This window comes from Argiope bruennichi, chromosome X1, assembly GCF_947563725.1.
Source record: "Argiope bruennichi chromosome X1, qqArgBrue1.1, whole genome shotgun sequence".
Lineage (NCBI taxonomy): Eukaryota > Metazoa > Arthropoda > Arachnida > Araneae > Araneidae > Argiope > Argiope bruennichi.
Genome location: NC_079162.1, coordinates 107,251,976 through 107,270,390, shown reverse-complemented (window position 1 = coordinate 107,270,390; position 18,415 = coordinate 107,251,976). Strand labels below are relative to the sequence as shown.

The following is an 18,415-nucleotide window of genomic DNA, read 5'->3' as shown; positions in this document are numbered from 1 at the left end:
ACCATTGTACATTTTAAAATCTCTCTCTTAACAAGTAGGGATGTCATTAATGATTTTCAGGGAAACTGACATGGCGAATTTTAAAACGAATGGGAAAGGATTTTAATTTCTTTTCTTCACATCTTTCCATGATTTATATTGTCAAACAGATAATCAATATTTCAAAGTGTATAATAAACGCATGATTTATATGTTTCAAACATAAAATAGTTATTTTACATTCGTGAATGAATTTCTTTATGTGAATAAATATGACGAGATCAAATCTGCAATATTTTATCTATGGTAAAGTAACATTTAATCTACAACCACTAAGAGGATATTCATCAGAATTCTTTAGCCATATAAAACTGACATAAGTATCTACTCAAGAATTTGTTTACGCCTGGCAAATCACGAAATTCACATTTAGTTATCTATAATAGCTTTGAGTGAATTTCCCCTCCCCAGTAAATCCACTACAAATGATAGGTGCAACTTAAAAGAAATAACCACAATTCATTGAACGTTATCCACCTTGATAACGTTCAGTGAATGTGCTTTCCAGATTTATTACTGAAATCTGCAAAAAGCATCTAAAGTCTATTTTTGCAATCACAAAAAAATCACTAAGGAAGCTCAAAAAGATTTGATAATTCGATGGAGGGATTTGTGGAAATGTGATACTTCAGAGTTAAGAAAAGAAGATACTCTAATACCATTGAAAATTTCTAAACGAACATCAACTTGCATTACAGTCATGTATCTATGCGTAATAAATGTCTATCTCCAATGAAAAGAAGATAACAAAAACTCTTAGACATTTTGGGAAGTTGTATATTCGTTAGTAAAGATGACATAATCTCTACAAGGAAAAAATTTATTAGTGTCTACAAGGAAAAAATTTATTAGTGTTATTTAAATCTGAATCTTTAAAATATTTATGATTTAAAATTTTTTATTTTAGACTAATGTCAACAGCAAAATATTGTTTACTCAAATTAAAGGAAATGATTAGAAAAAGTTGAAAATAATTTCAAATAAATTGCAAAAAAACACATTTTGATTGAAATAATTCAATTACTTTAATAACTCCAAATTATTTTTCAATTTTCATTGTTGTTGATATATATGTTAGAAAGTTGAGAGTGGAAGGAAACATATTTTCCGTCGCAATATTTAATCATAGCAAAGCATTCGATAATCCAAATGCAAACAAACCGAATGTTTGTATTTTCTTGTCTCCCCCATTTTTCTTTGTGTTTGTGCCTGCGTCCTTTATATTTGAAATTTCTTCTACTATCAATTGTGTACTGACTCATGTTTGTAAGCCTTGTGGTATACTTGTTGGCACACAAGGAGCTTTAATAACGAGAATAAAAAAAATTTATAGTTTCCAGTTGGGGTAAATTTAATAAAACTGCCGTTTTAACGTTCACTCTTCTTTCTGATTTCTGTATCTACAATATTGAATCAACAAGTACATAAATCATATAAATCAATCGACTTTGACTTAATAACATAGACTTGTTTAGTGTTTGCATATTGATTATATACAACAGCTTTTAATACAGATATAATAAAGTATTTGATTTGATGAATTCAGCTAATTTACAACAACATCAGGGCCGGGATAACCTGATATGTAGGGTGTTGGATTCGCGTCCCTTGGGTTGTAAGTTCGAACCCCGTCGGCCGAAGACTCTCCGTGTGTGTGGTGGCTGGGGCACGTATAAATCTGTCGTGGTCACTTAGTCCTCCATGTCAAGAGTAATACCTCTGAGAGTACCGGATCAGCGGTGACCGTTCTCTGATTCAGGCCTAAATTACGATCTGTGGATGAGTGAATGAAATGCGTGAATGAAGTCCGCCCCGTAAAAAGGGTTGTGACGTGTGTGTAGCTAAGTCGTACTCTTGGTCCTAGATGGCGCTACTGAAAAAACACGAGACGCACCCTTGACTTAAAATCACTGACTACTAAAGTCAGTGGGCTTGTCTATAACAAGTGCCATCAGAAACAACAACAATAATATCAATGTTAAAAATGATCACAGGACGTGAAAAATCGCATTTCGCTTTTTTCGTAATATTTTTCATCGTTTGATATATTTAAAAATATATAAATTCTATTATAGAAAGAAAGAAAGAAACACGCCCAGCAGATTTTGCAAAGCTACAATTGAGTATTTATCAGTTACCAAACATCGATTGGAAAAGATGGAGTTTTAAAAATATCTTGACTAGTAATATATCAATGGTATTTTTAGTAGGCACCATTAATTTGAAATTCAAGTCTGAACTAGAAGTATGTGGAATCATACAAAAATGGCGCATATATAGCGTGTTTCTTTTTTTTTTTTTTTTTTGAAAAAGAAATAGTCGGAGCAAAATAACCGATAGCAACTAATTTTAGCAATAACTTATCTTTGAAGATTGTCGGATCAAAACAGTATACGTATTTGTAACAGAAATAGGTTAATAGAGTGTAACAACTAAAATGAACTCAGAATATTAAATTATAGAAAAAAAATACCAGATTGTTGCAATTTTTAAAAATTAATGCGTTATTATGGTTTTCATTTTTCAATAAGTACGCAAACACTAAAAATATGTACATAAGTTTTCGTTAGAAGACAAGCGGATGCTGGAAATTTTTTTAGAACAGCATTATAAACCTAAATCCGAATTAGAACGAAATGTTGAAAGACAGCAAGTGTCAGATGCTCTTAAATCAAAATAAAAGTCATAGCAGATTGCCGCATGCGGGCGGATTGCGAACATAATTCAAGCTATCACGAAATATCGAAGCAGCTGTTCTTTAACTCTTTACTCAGCACTGTTGCCTAAAAAGTCAAAGCATGAGTTTTCTGAAGCTGGCGTGGGAGATCTGCACAATAACCCAAATAAAAAGTTAAAAGAACTTTTTGAACTGCTTATGATAAAGAATAAGTTGCGAGAATTTAATATATACAAAGAGACACAATATGTGATTTCTATAGCTGCATTTAATTTATTTTCCCTTTGTTATATAAACATTATGTAAATAATTTGAAAAAATTCGAATTTGAGAAAACAATTAACAAATTAAAAGACTCCAGATCCAAAATGTCAGAAAGAAAGTTTAAAATAGTTATTCTGTACTTCCCTTCTATAAGATTTGTTTCATACATTTTATTGGATGAAGAGGGAATGGTCTGTAATCGTAGTGTGTACGGCCATTTGACAGGCTGTGGCATTCGATCATTTTAGGTACTCGTGAATTCGAAAACAGAAAACATGAGAATTGTAGTAATATATAAATTCTCGAGAATTGTTTCGAGTACTGCATGAATTTTCAAAAAAGAATTTTCGAAGAAAATTTGAATCCAAATTTCTTAACGACTGTATTTACAGTATACAAAAGGAAAAAAGAAAGAAATTGTGTGGGGTTACGTGTTCCAACAAGCCTCGTTTTTACAATTATACGTAACAGCTTACGCTTCAGAATAACATTTCAAAACACATACTGAACCTCGATCGAATTTCTTGCAAAATCCACTACATTCTTATTCGTTGATAATTTTTTTCCCCTCCAGTAAAATTTGGAAAATTGAAAAAGGTAGTGTTGCTTGTTAAGATACTTCAAATTCTCAACTATCAGATAGAATTTATAAAGAGGCACAATCGATGGCCATGTCATCCAAAATAAATCTTACCAGAAAATAGGTATAAAATAAGAAGAAAAAAATTTGAATTACCTGCAGACATAGCAGATGGTAGGGGTTTCTCTTTCATTGTCTTGGTTGCAGCAGATGCAGTACTTCTTTTCTTGAGTGTGACTTTTCTAAAAAGAACATCTGAAGTTTTCACAGGAGGAGCTGGATGTTTTTCCTCATTCTCGCTGGAACTGGATTCACTTGATGAACGATGAGCAAATGGAGATGGACGGTTAGAAGGGCTGTCAATAGATTCATGTTCTGTCGAAGACAATCGGGAAGAAGTCAAAGGAGATGGAGGTGCAGTATTATCAATAGAGCTTTCCATTTTTAAGCCAGGGCTAAAAACTCCGCTATCTACGGTATCAACAGATGACTGCTGTTTCTCAACGGAACTGGGTTCAGGGATTGCTTGTTGCTTTTTCAGTGGACTGAGGCGTTTTCTGGGTATGGGCACAGGGGTGAGGTTTTCACTATCGTCCATTACTTCGCTACTAGTGGATCGAGAACGGAAACCAAGTGTGCAATGTCCTTCGTCGGAAGATTGGCGTTCTCTGTAACTAGACTGTTCTGAAATTTCATACTGCTGCAATGATCGGAAGGAACGGGATTTATCAACACGTATAGGAATTGTTGGCTCGGGATCAATGCCGTTCCATGGACTAATCCTAGGAAGAACTTTTGGCGATTGTTTGTGGTTGGTTTCTGTAGTTTGATTAACTTCTCCAGAACGCGAAGTTTCATTGGTAGTTTCTTTAACTTCATTTTCAGAAGAATCCGTTTTATCTTCATGAAGGAATTCCTCCCGAGATTGTTCGTACTGAAACGAACGAGGTGGCTTCTGAGGAGGGATTTCAGCTTCAGTGGGAATTTTCTTTTTTTCAAGAATTTCAGGTTCCAACAAGCCTGTTAAAAAAGGGGTCAACACTGTTCAAAAACTGGATAAGAATAAATTTAAAATGTCTTTACTGTTACTATTAAACAAGAAGGAGCGGCTATCAATTTTAATAAAATGCTTTTATTGAAAATAATGCTGCAAATAATTTTCACATTTAATCATTCTTTGATCATCTTTTGCATAGAAACACTCGCTTGAATAAGCTGGTTAAAAAAATCAAGAGCATTTATACATAAAAAAAAGCAACTATTTTCTGTAAATTTTAAATATACCATGAAACTTGTTAGTTAAATTTCACGTTCTTTCAAAACCAACAGTTACGACAAACTGCAAAAATATAATTTGACAAAAAATATATAATTTATTGTTGAATGGAGTAGCTAAAGGATAATTTTAATATTTTTACTTTTGCTTTTATACGCAAAATTAAATAAAAACAAATATTTTCTAATGCATATTGGCCCAAGTTGTTTCATCCATCATTTACATTCGGCTGAATATTTTAAAATTAAGTTAAAGAAGTAGGGAAAAAATAAGATATCTAAATAAAAATAGAGGGTGACTAGATAAATATTTTATAAACCAGTTTATTAAATAATAAATTATCAATGCAGTAAACAGAAAAAAAAATGAATAATAAATAAAAACTATTTGAATTACATAATTCAGCTTCTTGGCAAAAAGAGAGTAATTTCTATTAGAAATTTTAAAATTAAGCTAGGCATAAGAAAAAGAAAAGGAATGAAATTTAAGAAACTCTACTTTCTATACGCAAAAATATCCGAAATGAATTTTATGTGATTCTTCTATCTTTTGCATTTTGCTGATTCTAAAGTTAACATATGAAATGTTTATATTTATGTGAAAAATGACTATTACTATAGCATAATTTGAGATCATTTTGAGAAAACCTCAGAATACTTCCAAGAGTGTGGTTTTTATTCAAGGAAGAATAAAGCATTGTAAACCTTGAAGCATTAATACTAAAATGTTACTCAATATAGCTTAGCTTTCCGCATATATTCTAAATAAAAGTAGACATAGATTACAAATCTACGATTGCATATGTTAAAAAAAATTGTGTACGAATACTGCTCAGGCTTGCAAGTTGGACGTCATCATAATGCAAATTCGATGGCAAATATTGACATCGCGCGAAAATCAGAGTATTACGCGAAATGTTAAATTATTTTTGGAAGACAAAGAGAAAATTTCGGAACTGAAGAAACATTCCATGTTCGAATTCTTGCAGCATATAAAGTAATAATAATTAAAATTTTCAAAAGAGCTTTTTAAGGAGTTAATGGAACAGAGTTTAGAGTCATTGAACTTCTCCCACGCACTAATATAGTGCTATATTTTACGATTTCCAAAAAGATTTTTTAAGAACAAGAAAAAAAGTTCCCGTGTACTTTTACCATTAGTTATTATTATGATTAGGTGTTTTCTAATTATCATGATTAGGTGTTTTCAAAAAATATTTCAAGCCAAGAGGAATTGAGTTTATGCTGTTAATCGGTTTAAGATGCACTTCTCCGCGTCAAACCACGCTTTCAAGTTCTTTACATTTCGCAGTCATTGCACTCCACCCACTCATTTCTACTGCACGTAGCTAAAAAAACTTCAGAGTTTGCTGCGTCCAAAGCGTTTGAGTTCTATTTTTTAAGTGGTGTCTTTTAAAGCTTTCAAGTAGATGGTTCTTTAAGTTTACAAACACTCACCTGTGAAAATCATTATCACTTAAAACCGATGCAACAAAAGCAATGTTGCAAATCAGATATAGATTCCAAACGCACAGACCACACAAATTGATTTGAAGTATCTATCAAAGCAGTTTTAAAGCATTATTTCTACTTTTTAAAATAAATCTCTGAAACAACAACAAAAAAAGTTTATGCAGGAAAAAAGGCTGCCAAAAGATTGATAAACAGTTTTTAACTCATCAACATTTCAACAAATATTTTCGAAGTGAAGAAAATTAGTCTACATTAGATTTTAAAACCCAGCAAGCCTTTCTTGAGAAGATATTCTGTAGGTAAGGTTAATTTTTCTTTCAGTGAAACTTGATATAAAATTTACAGCTTTTATTAAGAGTACGAATTGTATTTAGCAGCATGGCGACTAAAAATTGAAATCAACCTATTTTTGCTTAGTTTTACAATTTGAAAAATATTTAATAATTTCTTAGAGAGAATGGCAGTGAACATTCTATTAAAAAAAATGCTAAACTTCTAAAGCAGACATACTGTGCGAGAGTCATATCCCCCAATTTATATTGAAAGCAATAATATAAGCTTGCAAATAAATATTACTTATATAAATAATAGAAAACGCCTTCATTTTCTTTCTATCTCATTATGAAAGTGCTGCTTTTATTTTTCTATTTATTTTATTAGGGTTTAAATTCTCTTTTAAATAAGCATATAGCTGCGAAACATAAATTCCGTATAACTTAAAGAACACAAAAACAGAAAAAGGGAAACGAAACACTATCAAATAGCTTATAACAAAATACCTTTTCTTTGAGATTCTTGAAGTACTTTCCTCAACTGATCTCTCGGAGGATCTTTGACACCCTGTCGAATAGATAACTTACTGAATTCTTGCATCCATTCGCCAGAAATGGCTTTCAATTGCCTGTGAAAAAAGATGAAAGCATTAATCTAGAAAATATTTTTTTTCTTGGATGAGAGTCATATAACTCACGAAGAAGACATGGAATGCAAAGGCATCTACTAAATCGCATTATCACGTCTAATTCGCAACGAGATTTAATATGATTAGGATCGAAACACAAGACGGATATTCGACAGAATCCAAGAACGAAATCCTAATTTTATCTATCAAAACGAATTTGCTCACAAACCTAAGAGAATTTCGAATAAGGTTGACATAGGGTTTAATTTTGATTCTAAATATATAGCATAATTGTAAAAAAAGGCGAGCTTTTGGATATGAAATGTATTTGTTAAAAAATAAAAAAAAATGACTTTTATATTGACTCTGTGTACATAAAAATTCCAGAAATGTGTAAAAAAAAATCAGATATGCAGAGTATTCATAAAGTTCTCCTAAACAAAGCTGTCTATAGTCATAATCATTGATCATAAAAAGTGTGAAATTTTGTGAATAATTCAACAGAGTTGAAAAAACATTCAGCGAATAATAATACTAAATAGTTCTAAATATGTCTGTCCGAAAGAGTACCATCGTGGGAACCCACAGAACACATCTTTTTTTTTTCGACTTGATGCAGTAGTTGTTATAAAACCTACAAATATTCGTGGAAAATTTGTCGGTGACAGGGAACTGATGGCGACCTGAAAATTTGATGCTCTGTCGCCCTTAACTGGAACAGCAACCTCCTCCACTATCTCTGAAAAAACGAGTTTTCTTTCTTTTCCAGCATGACCAGACAACGAACCTGTTTCTTCCAATTTCATTACCATTTTTCGGAATCCTTTATAAGTGATTGGACTTGTCCGAAGCCCCTTTAAATCCGAAATCTCTGTACAGCAGCTGGCGAGGAGGGAAAAAAATAAATTACGCTGAAAACAAGTTCTCCACGAATATTTGTTGGCTTTATAAGAGTTACTGCATCGCACTGAAAAGAAAATCCACATGAATGCCACATATTTTTTTTAATAGTTCCACGGTGATTTGCCCTCCTGTGACCATATTTGGAACTAATCTTTGTTATTCGCAGATTGTTTTTCTCATCCTTTTATTAAATGACCTATAAACATTAATAGATATGAATAGCAACTATTTGTTTTATAATATTGAGGGCTTATTCGCATATTAAAATGTAAAATTAGGAGAATAAATTACAAATGAAAGAATTCAGAAAGAATAATGTCTGTTTGGGATTGTCAGTTTTATTTACAGAATTCTCGGATATAACTTGAAAATATCTTTAAGATTAATTGGGTAGTAAACGTCGTACAGATTTTTGTAATTGGACTCAAATCTAAGATATAAATCTTCTTTTCCCGGAAATAAATTATTTGGATTGATAAATGGTACTTCAAGCAAAACTAATGCATTCGTTGCCAAACGGCATTTCTTTATGTAACACAAATCCATTCGTTATTCATGATATTCACATTAAGAATCAGTTTTCTGATAATGTAAGATGCGAAATTTTCTGAAGCCACTCAATGTTTTCCCTTCAATGTATAACAATGCACTGAAGGGCGACAGATAATTATATTTTGGTATTTATATATTTATGGTTATTTCATATAATGTAGATGAATTGTGCAAACTAGCAAAGATATAAGTATACGTCACAACCCTACAGCAGTGAAACACTGATTGCACCAGAAGTATCCAGACAGATAGATTGGCTTGCAGAGAAAAATTAAATTCTCTCCAAGGTCATCTAGAACTTATGTATGTAGAATGGTGCATTCATTAACTTTTGGCTCTTATTAACTTTCATGAGTTCATTTATGCAGAATTGTACATATAATTGTACATTTATGCAGAATTGTACATTATTATACTTCCACTAGATAAAACAAAGTTGTAATGCTGCATTCATGCCATCACAAGAAATGAATGAGAGCAAAGAAGTGTTATCTAACGATTGTATCACTGTATTGTCAAGGATGGGAAATATTCTGAACAAGTTCTGTAAGCTCTGCCCACGTGTGTTATTACTACAAAGTTCACATATTTTTATTCCAAAAGATAACAATATTATCATTTCTTTAGATAGCCATTGTTTTCTTTGATATACAACCACTGACATCTCCTGGTGGAGGAATATATAAATAGTTAAAAGACAGTATTTTCATTGCTTAATAAGCAGTACCATCTATCTTAAAGATAATTCTGATTTTTTTTTTCACATCAAGAAACAACATGTAGTTTTACGTTCATACCAGATTTGAAAAAAAATCAGAACAATAGATTACTGGTTAAGAAAAATTGCGTAGTAAAATATGGAATATTGAGACGCAAAGACTTTCCATATTTCTGAGGTTTCTTCTATTGGATACATTGTTGAAATTTTAAACACCACCTAATTTGTGATGGAAAACAAATTATTCATTATAAATTTTAATTAAATTATAAAACATAATAAATGTATAGTGTATAGTATATAAATTTTTATATTTCTTAAATTTATCCCTCAATTTTCAATCAATTTAATAAAATATATCTTTTGTTACACGACTTCATAATTTAGCGTATATGTTAAGAATCAGTATTCATTAAATTAAATCCGAATAAAATTTTGACACTCTGTTATTATTTTGGACACTCAGTAGAGTAAAAAAAAAAATCTGCCAACGCAAAATGCAAATGATTAAAATATTCATTACATAAAATGAAAATTTTGAAATTCTAGATAAATAAATAAAAAAAAAAACATCGCCCGTTAATTATTATTAGATCCACCGAATATTTAAACTTAGTTTCGCTTCATATCTACAAAAATGATGAGTCACGTGCGTTTTGCAAAGAAGAACTAAAGCATATATGTCCTTTTCTTTTAAATTAAAAGTTCAAACAAAAATCTCAGAAAAATGTTTATGCTTGGCAAGAAATAACACTTAAATAGATGCATCTCCTTTCTAGAAAGAAATAAATATGCATACATCTTTGTTCAAACATCGAAGATATTTTAATCCATTTTAATGAATCATATCTGAAATACACAATACAAATTGCTGCACCTGAAGAGTACAAAACGATCGATAACTCTAAGGCGAAACTCACGGGTTCGGAAGAAAAGTCTAATTTTAGCTCTAAAAGGAATGCTTTACATTTAAGTAAACGCAAGAATGAAAATTTGAAACATAATAAATCATTTGTAAGATATTTACATCTATTTTTGAAATTGCAGGAAATTTAGAATGAAAATATTATTGAGAAAACTGTACTGAATTAATAGAGCAGTAAGCAAAAAGTTTTAACAAATTTTTACATGAAATTTAAACTTATAAGTATTTAATGATGATGGAATTTTTCTAATCTAACAGAATAACAAAAAATTTCAAGATTATAGATGAATTAAAAGAACTATATTTTAAAAATTAGTCAAATAAATAAGATAAACTAACGATGACTTTCAGTCTTCGAAGAAGCAGGAAGTTTAAGAATTCTAGGTATGAATAATTCAATTAAAGTTGTGGCTTTGTATGAGTGGTGGTTTAATTTTCCAGGAACAAAAAAGGAAATTATATTTGATGTTAGAAAAAAATATTTCTGTTTTCAAAACAGAGCATAAATTAATTCTTACGCAACATAAGGAACTACGCAAACTCTGGAAGATGTCAGGGTACCTGTGATGCTGAAATAGCTTATAAATTCGTTAACCAAAATAAATTAATCTTGGAAAAATAATCTGTATATTTGAAAAGCCTGACCACAATCGGGTTTTCAAAATATAGAACCCAGAGAGTGAGCTAATTCACATACTCTTTTGTTGTTATTATTCTTTTATACAGTATATTTTTAGATTTATGACATAGAATCTAATACAGAATTTATCTTGTTATTCAATATACAAGATCACTGGTTGACTCTTTATTTCAAAGTAAATTTTCAAAATTAAATGTACAAATTAAGTTCTAATCAATTTATAAGATATATAGTTAGTGATAATCCATCTTCATATTCAAGAGAAATTTCTATAGGCATGACCATATATACTGTTGCCACATAATTTGTACAATGTAAAAATATCAATGTTGTCTGAGTCTGGAATTTGGGAATGATATTGATTACATTTTCCCGACTGATTATTATCTGATTGATTTTTTTAATATTACGATAATGCCAGAACAATCAAAATCATTTTAAGAATTAATTAAGTAGATAAATCGAACAAATTAATTTCATTTATTAGATCTTACAACAGCAGCTATTCGAAATACGCGGTTTTGAACTCAAGAATTAGAATTTTTCGACTGATTAGAATTCTGAGTAAAGTTTGTTATAAATAAATGGCAAGCCTTTAAATGTAGATATTCCAATCAACACGACAGAGATTACCAAAAATATAAAACCATATAATATGTTCGTTGGCTGAAAGAATAGCACATTCTTATTAAAATATTTTGCATAAAAACATTTCATTGAATTGAAACAATTGCAAAGTTGTCATCAACATCATAAATATATTTTAACGAATTCAACTCAAATCCAAAATAAAAGCGGAAACTCACTACGCAGTGAAAAAGAGAGCATCAAATAAATTCTATTGCATGCATCTACTAAAAATATTCATTTATACGAAAGAAATTAAAAGAAACAAAAATAATTTTATTCCAGTATCAAGTTGAGTACATAAAACATAATAACACCAGCTTTTCTACAAACGTATCTAGTTACGACAATGAAACAGCACATATCAATTCACTAACATGCACTGACGGTAAACATTACTTCTACATTGCTAAAATTGCAATATTTTACGAGCACCGATAAAAAAAAGTTTTGATTTCGGAGCCAATTTTAAGTCAGTGAGCGAGGGATAAGATATATATAAATATTTTATTTAACCATGCGTTAACTTTTTGAAACAAGTGTCAGATACTGATGTACTAAGCAAAACAATCCGTATCACAAATTTTAAAGCACACAGAAAACATCATTCATTTCTAGAAGAAAAAAAGTTCATAAACTAAAAAAAAATTTTTTATTCGTTTATCAGATACCGATAGAGCTCTTTCACATACAGATGGGATTCAATTGCACTGCGGAATGATGTTTAATCCATTTAAAATCCGTGCTGTTTTTTTTTTTTTTTTTCCAGATCGATGAATAATATTCCTATCTATTCAGCAGCACATAATGCACTTCAAAGTAGAAGTAAATCACGCAATATTCTGCCCAATTTTAAACATATTACGCGAGATGTTTTGGGGCAGTAATAAGATCTCAATAAATTTTTTAACCGCTTAACTGTTATGCCCGAGTGCCATACGTGCATTGATTTATCGAATTTTGATAGTTGTAAGCAAAAAATAAACGATTATAATTCAATATTAAAATTACTTCGAATACATAGATAAGTATTCAATGGATTTCCATTTGAATCAAAATAAAAAAAATATTCCCAAAATAGAAGGTGTCATCTTATTAGATAGTAAAGAAAATAAACCAGTTAAGGGGTTAATGCATGTCTGCATTTTATCCTATCACAATTCTAAACACAAATTTTGAATCCCGCTTTAACATTTAATATCATTTCAGCTGATTTGTACATAGAATCATTCTAGACAACTATGATTTTAACGAATGTTTTGATCGAACGATTAATAAAAATTTATACATGGTATAATTCATTTTAACATTTTTTTATAGTTCACTGTTTAGCAAATAAGATGTAAAGGCAGCGGTAATCAGCACAAGGTTAGATATAATAAGCACATCTTAAGTTTATTTGCCGGACTTAGAAGAATTTATACCTTGAAAATAATTACTTAATAGTTTTTTTTATAAATTACTTGAAGGGAAAAGCGAAGACGGAAGATTTAAGATAGAAAGTCAAAAACACGAAGATAAATTTTAAAATGTCTAAAAACACTATTTTAGTATTTATACAGAAAATCACGTATGTAACTGCTCAAAGAGAAATGCCATGAGAATATTAAATTAAAAATCTTTCAAAAAACGTGAAAGTTTTTTTTAGTCATCTAAAGCAACTAAAAACAGCCACTACTGCAAGCAGTAACTAAGTACAAATATATTGGCCTTGATTTAGCATACCATTTCTGCAAGGATTGTAAATCTTATCTTGAAAATTTGATGATCCTGTTTTGAATTCAACTGTATCTAGAAATGAAAGAAAACCAAATGACGAATACCATTAATAAAGCAGTAATTGCAAGACTTGTTTTTGTTTATTATTAGGCGTAATTTGTTCTTATTGCTTATAAAACAGCGATAAAAGGATATTTCGTATGTTTTAGCATCTTGGCGTAATATCACATCCCCAGTATTGTTGCAAATATTGATATCCGTTACTAATCATATAGATCAGGAATACAAACTCAAATTTCAGGATAATATAGAAAATAGAACAAACAAATTAAAGCTGTTCCATTAGTGTAAGCATACCTAAATAAAGCATAGTTACTTTCTTTCTTTTTCAAGCTTACACGCAAAATAGAATTTGTATTTGAAATAGAAGAATAATTTACACATGTGAGAATGAAAATATTTCTGGAAAAATATAAATGAAAAACAGATCATAAAATAAATCACAATGTGAAACGATGACTAGCTTATGAAAATATCAAAGTAAGGAATACAATTATCAATCAGAAATCCTTTTTAAATTATTAAACAAAAAGTGAGTTTGTTTGGCAAATTTTAATAAAATATTTCAAATCAAGATTTCTTTTTTTTTTCGGTTATTTTGAGTAATAAGGTGTACTCATTTCCAGTATTTTGACGACCCTATTTGGGGTCAGATCTACAGTTTAAGGAGCCTTGATATGGAAAATTCAAATAAATACAATTAATGTTTCTTTTCATATTTCAAACAAAACCCCGTTTCGACTGACCAACAGATGAGAAACTCATCTAGGCATTCGTTGAAGGCTGAAACACAATGCAGTGACCTCTCGTTGAAGGGAAGAAATTGGTCCAAGGATGGGAAACAATTACTTTTCAAAATATTTGCTATCCATGAAAACAATGAGTCGGACACCAGTCTGAGCTGACAAGAGAAGAAAGCTTGGCAGTCATAAGAAACAAATCAAGTTTCCTGAATTTAATACAAGAAAGGGTAAAATAAAAAAAAAATCCTTTGGTTACTTTTATGTCTTCAGATAAGAAAGAGACAAAGAGCTCAGAACGATCATTGATGAAATATTAAGCATCCGGTTTCCAAAACCATAGGACGAAACCTGAGTCACTTTGTAACAATGCTGAAAACCACTTCCGCAGAAAAGGAACAGTTCGCAATTGTTTAAAAAATCTTTTTTTTTTTCTCTTTAAAGATTTAACGAAAATTCTTCTTCTTTCCATTCAAGTTTTATATAAACTGAGCTTTTCTTCAGAAAAAGTGTGCATTAAAAAAAGATTTGGTTAATTCATTATAGCAATATATTTAAATGTTATTATATTTATATGTTGAACACATGAACATATTTGCCATATATTCATATGTTTTCTTTCGACGATTTTAACAGGAGATACCAGATAAATTTCATTACAATTAAATTAATTAATGTAAAGATTTATATTAATTTTAAATATATAGCACGGAGATAATTTTTACATATCCTTTTTAACGAAATTTTCGTTTGGTCTCCAGAAATTTTTCTCATAATCCAGAACAAAATTTTCTTCACTTTCTCACTAAGAATTCAGTTAGCGTTACATAGGGATTTGATTGAAAAAGGTCATATTTAGGAAGTAGTGGCTACTTATATGCCAAAATGAAAACTGAATCTGTGACGTAATATCAATCCATACAGCAAATAACTGATTTAATAGAATTATGTGCCGTTTGAGATTACATTACAGTTTCGTGAGGACAGATTATGCAATTATGAATAACGGTCAGACGATTAAAGCAACACATGTGAGAAATAGCAACCAATATACTTTTAAAAAAAGTATACCCCCAACGTACAAAATAAAAGATGTTTTATTCATGGCCAGATTTAGAACACACTTGTTCATAAGAAACAATAGAATGTTGAAAGAATCAGATTCAATTTGAAATCCTCTGTTACCAAAATGAAACCTAATTCTGCAGAGATCCAAACAGTTGCCATAATAACAATGAAGAAATAAAATTTCGCAGTCAGGAAGCTGTATGGATAAAAAGTAGATGGTGTAAAAAACCCTATGAAATCGCAAACTTATAAATAATCGGCCAATAATTGAAATTTACCTCCCTTTACAAAAGTATACATTGAAGGCATAATGCGAGGAAGATTTCAAAATGCAATAGAACGTAGTAGTTAACACAAAATGAGACTTATATTATGATTAAATAATATCCATGTACAATTGTACGTTAAATACAAAAAATTAAAGCGTTAATTACATAGTTAGAGGTAATGAATCATTATAAAACAAACTACAAATAATGATAGCAAATGAAAATTAATTGCTGTAACTGCTTTACAACATTTCGATAGACTGACAAAGATTAATTCTTCTCGTGTCAAACCAATAAAATTAGAGATAAAAAAGAAATATATAAGAATAAATGAAAAAAATTAGCATGTTTGGAAACAGGTGCCAGGGCTTCCAAATCGCTAATAAAGCAATCATCAGCACATTTTAGAATTTTATTTATTTTCGTAATGAGCAATTTCAATTAGCAATGTAAAGTACACTTCTAAAGGCAATCCCTGAGAAAGCAAAATGCAAAATAAGATACCGCATGAATATTGATCAAACATTTAAATACTTCCCCAGTGTCTGAGAATTCCATAAATGAAACAAATGTTAGTAAATGAATGAGTTTTATAAACTTGCTTGGAATAAAAATTCTTTACCACTTCGAACACTAATTGCATGAGATACTGATATGAAACAAAACGCTTCCATCCAATTTCATCTTTGGTACTTTTTCAGAATACTAAGTCCGTTCAATGAGACATTTCAAATACTCGCAATCACTCATGAATTTTCATACGGATGTTTGATCTGGGTGACACTGACATAGAAATTTGTCCTATGCTAGATCCCGAGTGCCTTTTAAATGTTTGGGAACATTTATATTTCAGAAAGTATCGGACATCACAATAAGTTTGAGAAGCGATATAAAGGAGTTTTCTCAAGTTAAGTAAATGATATCTTGACAAATATCAAGGGAATTTTCTGTGTCAAAAAATTTAACAAAGGGCTAAGAAAATGAAAAAGTCTTATTTCATACACTCAACTAATTTATCGAAGTATATTTTAAAATCGACTGAGGGAAAGATAATCCTCAAATCTTTGTTTGTTTTTTTTAACGCTGAAGTTTTAAATTAAGAAAATGATAAGAGAAAAAAGTCAATAATACTTACATTTGCTTATAGCAATAAATGCAGAGCCATTCGTGATTTTCATCACCATACTGTCGACAATCTTTGCAAACTTTCTTCAGACATGAAGGACACAAAGCACCACGATTTAAAATTCTTCCTAATTCAGACAAACACCGGGCACAATTTCGTAACGGATCAAGACCAGGTCTCAGAGCAGCTCGCTTCCTTAAACATAATAGTTCTTGTTTAAGTTGCCTGAAAAAAATTAAATAAACAATATCGTCAATATTTAAAATTTACCGGAAAATCTAATATAAATATCAGTAATTAATAGTCTAATTTTTAAACACTTTTTTTACAAGTAATTTACAATATTTTTTCTTTTCAACCTTGCAGTTTTTATCTAAGTTTTTTAGCTTTATTTCTCGAGTGATATACATTGTAAAAAAGCAATGAAAAAATTACTTGGTTACATTTATGTCTAATTAATACCATTTTATATCATTTTCGTAAACATTTTCTAAGCGGTTCTCTCAATGTTTGAGAAATTGGTTTTTATGAAAATCTAAGATTATATCATGCAACATTTTAATCAAACAGCGAACGGAGAATAACACCAAAACAAACGAAACTTTGAAACAAAAATGTAACACATATTTGAAGGCATAATTTTAAAAACTGCAAGTTTCTATATCCAGAAAAATGTTTCAAAGCCCATTAAAACTCAAGTTCTGAAGCCGGGATCTATATTATGAACTTTCAATTTAATGAGGCAAGAATACGCTCATAATTGTTATAATTTTCCACAGAAGCACAGTATAAAAAAATGGACTAAGCACATACATCTTAATTTTTATTTTAATAAAAAAAAAGTAAGAATATACGGATTTTACGTCTTTATAACTCTACAATGCTTAACTTATAATACAAATATATAAACTTCAAACATATATTTTATAATCTCAGGCCAGATCGTATATGTTCACCGCAAGTGTTATTTGAAAGTGAAAAAGTTAGCAAAACAAAAACAATCCCACAAAAAAAATATTTAGTTATATCTATTTTTCAATAATTATAAAACACAGGATGTCAAAAAACTATTATAATAAAGCGTTTACAGTAAAAATTATTTATTATACACAAGTAAAGTTCATTATTTAACATTGTTTATTGTTAAAATTTTTTAAAACAGTGTGGTAGCAGGCTTCAAAACAAAAATATACTAAATTTGAAAATTCGATAATTTCTGTCCGATAATACTTTACCTCATAAAATCCTTGCTCCAGCATTATGGATTATTTTTATTTTCATATGATTTTAGTGTTCCTTTCGAAAGCCTAAAACCTTTACAATGCTTTAAAAAATGTATAATCGGTTTTTTTTTCCCTAATTTTTCTCCATGATTACAGGAATTTTTTTATAATTATCTGTCAGTTCCCCGTGAACTTTTTATTGATTAATCGAAAATGATACCGTGATACTGTGGCATCATACAGACGATAAAGCCAATTTGCCAGCATAATTAAGGCTGAAAAACGAAATGGGCTCTCTCTCTCTCTCTCTCTCTCTCTCTCTCTCTCTCTCTCTCTCTCTCTCTCTCTCTCTCACACACACACACACACACACACACACACACACACACACACACACACACACACACACACACACACACATTTTTTGCAAAAAAAAAAAAAAAAACTCCTTATTCAGTAATATTTTAGCGAAATAGAGTTCCGTGTTAAGAAATTTTAAGGAAATATAAAATACTACAGCCGTCAAAAATAATTGTTCAATGAATTATTTTTAGACAAAATGAGATTACTTTCAAATGCAAGTCCTCAGCAATTTCCCTTCCACTTATTAAGCTTGCATTCGAAAAGAAGGGGAAA

General features: G+C 30.1%; 1 protein-coding gene across 1 annotated transcript in view; it reads right to left on the bottom strand.

The window, feature by feature from the left end:
• LOC129959348 (uncharacterized) overlaps positions 1-18,415 on the bottom strand; it is a 124,217-nt gene that overhangs the window by 37,812 nt on the left and 67,990 nt on the right. The window contains exons 3-5 of the mRNA XM_056072168.1: positions 16,566-16,781; positions 7,088-7,209; positions 3,717-4,580 (exon numbers count right to left, since the gene is read on the bottom strand). Coding sequence (XP_055928143.1) covers positions 3,717-4,580; positions 7,088-7,209; positions 16,566-16,781 — 1,202 coding nt within the window. The remainder of the gene's footprint in view (positions 1-3,716; positions 4,581-7,087; positions 7,210-16,565; positions 16,782-18,415) is intronic.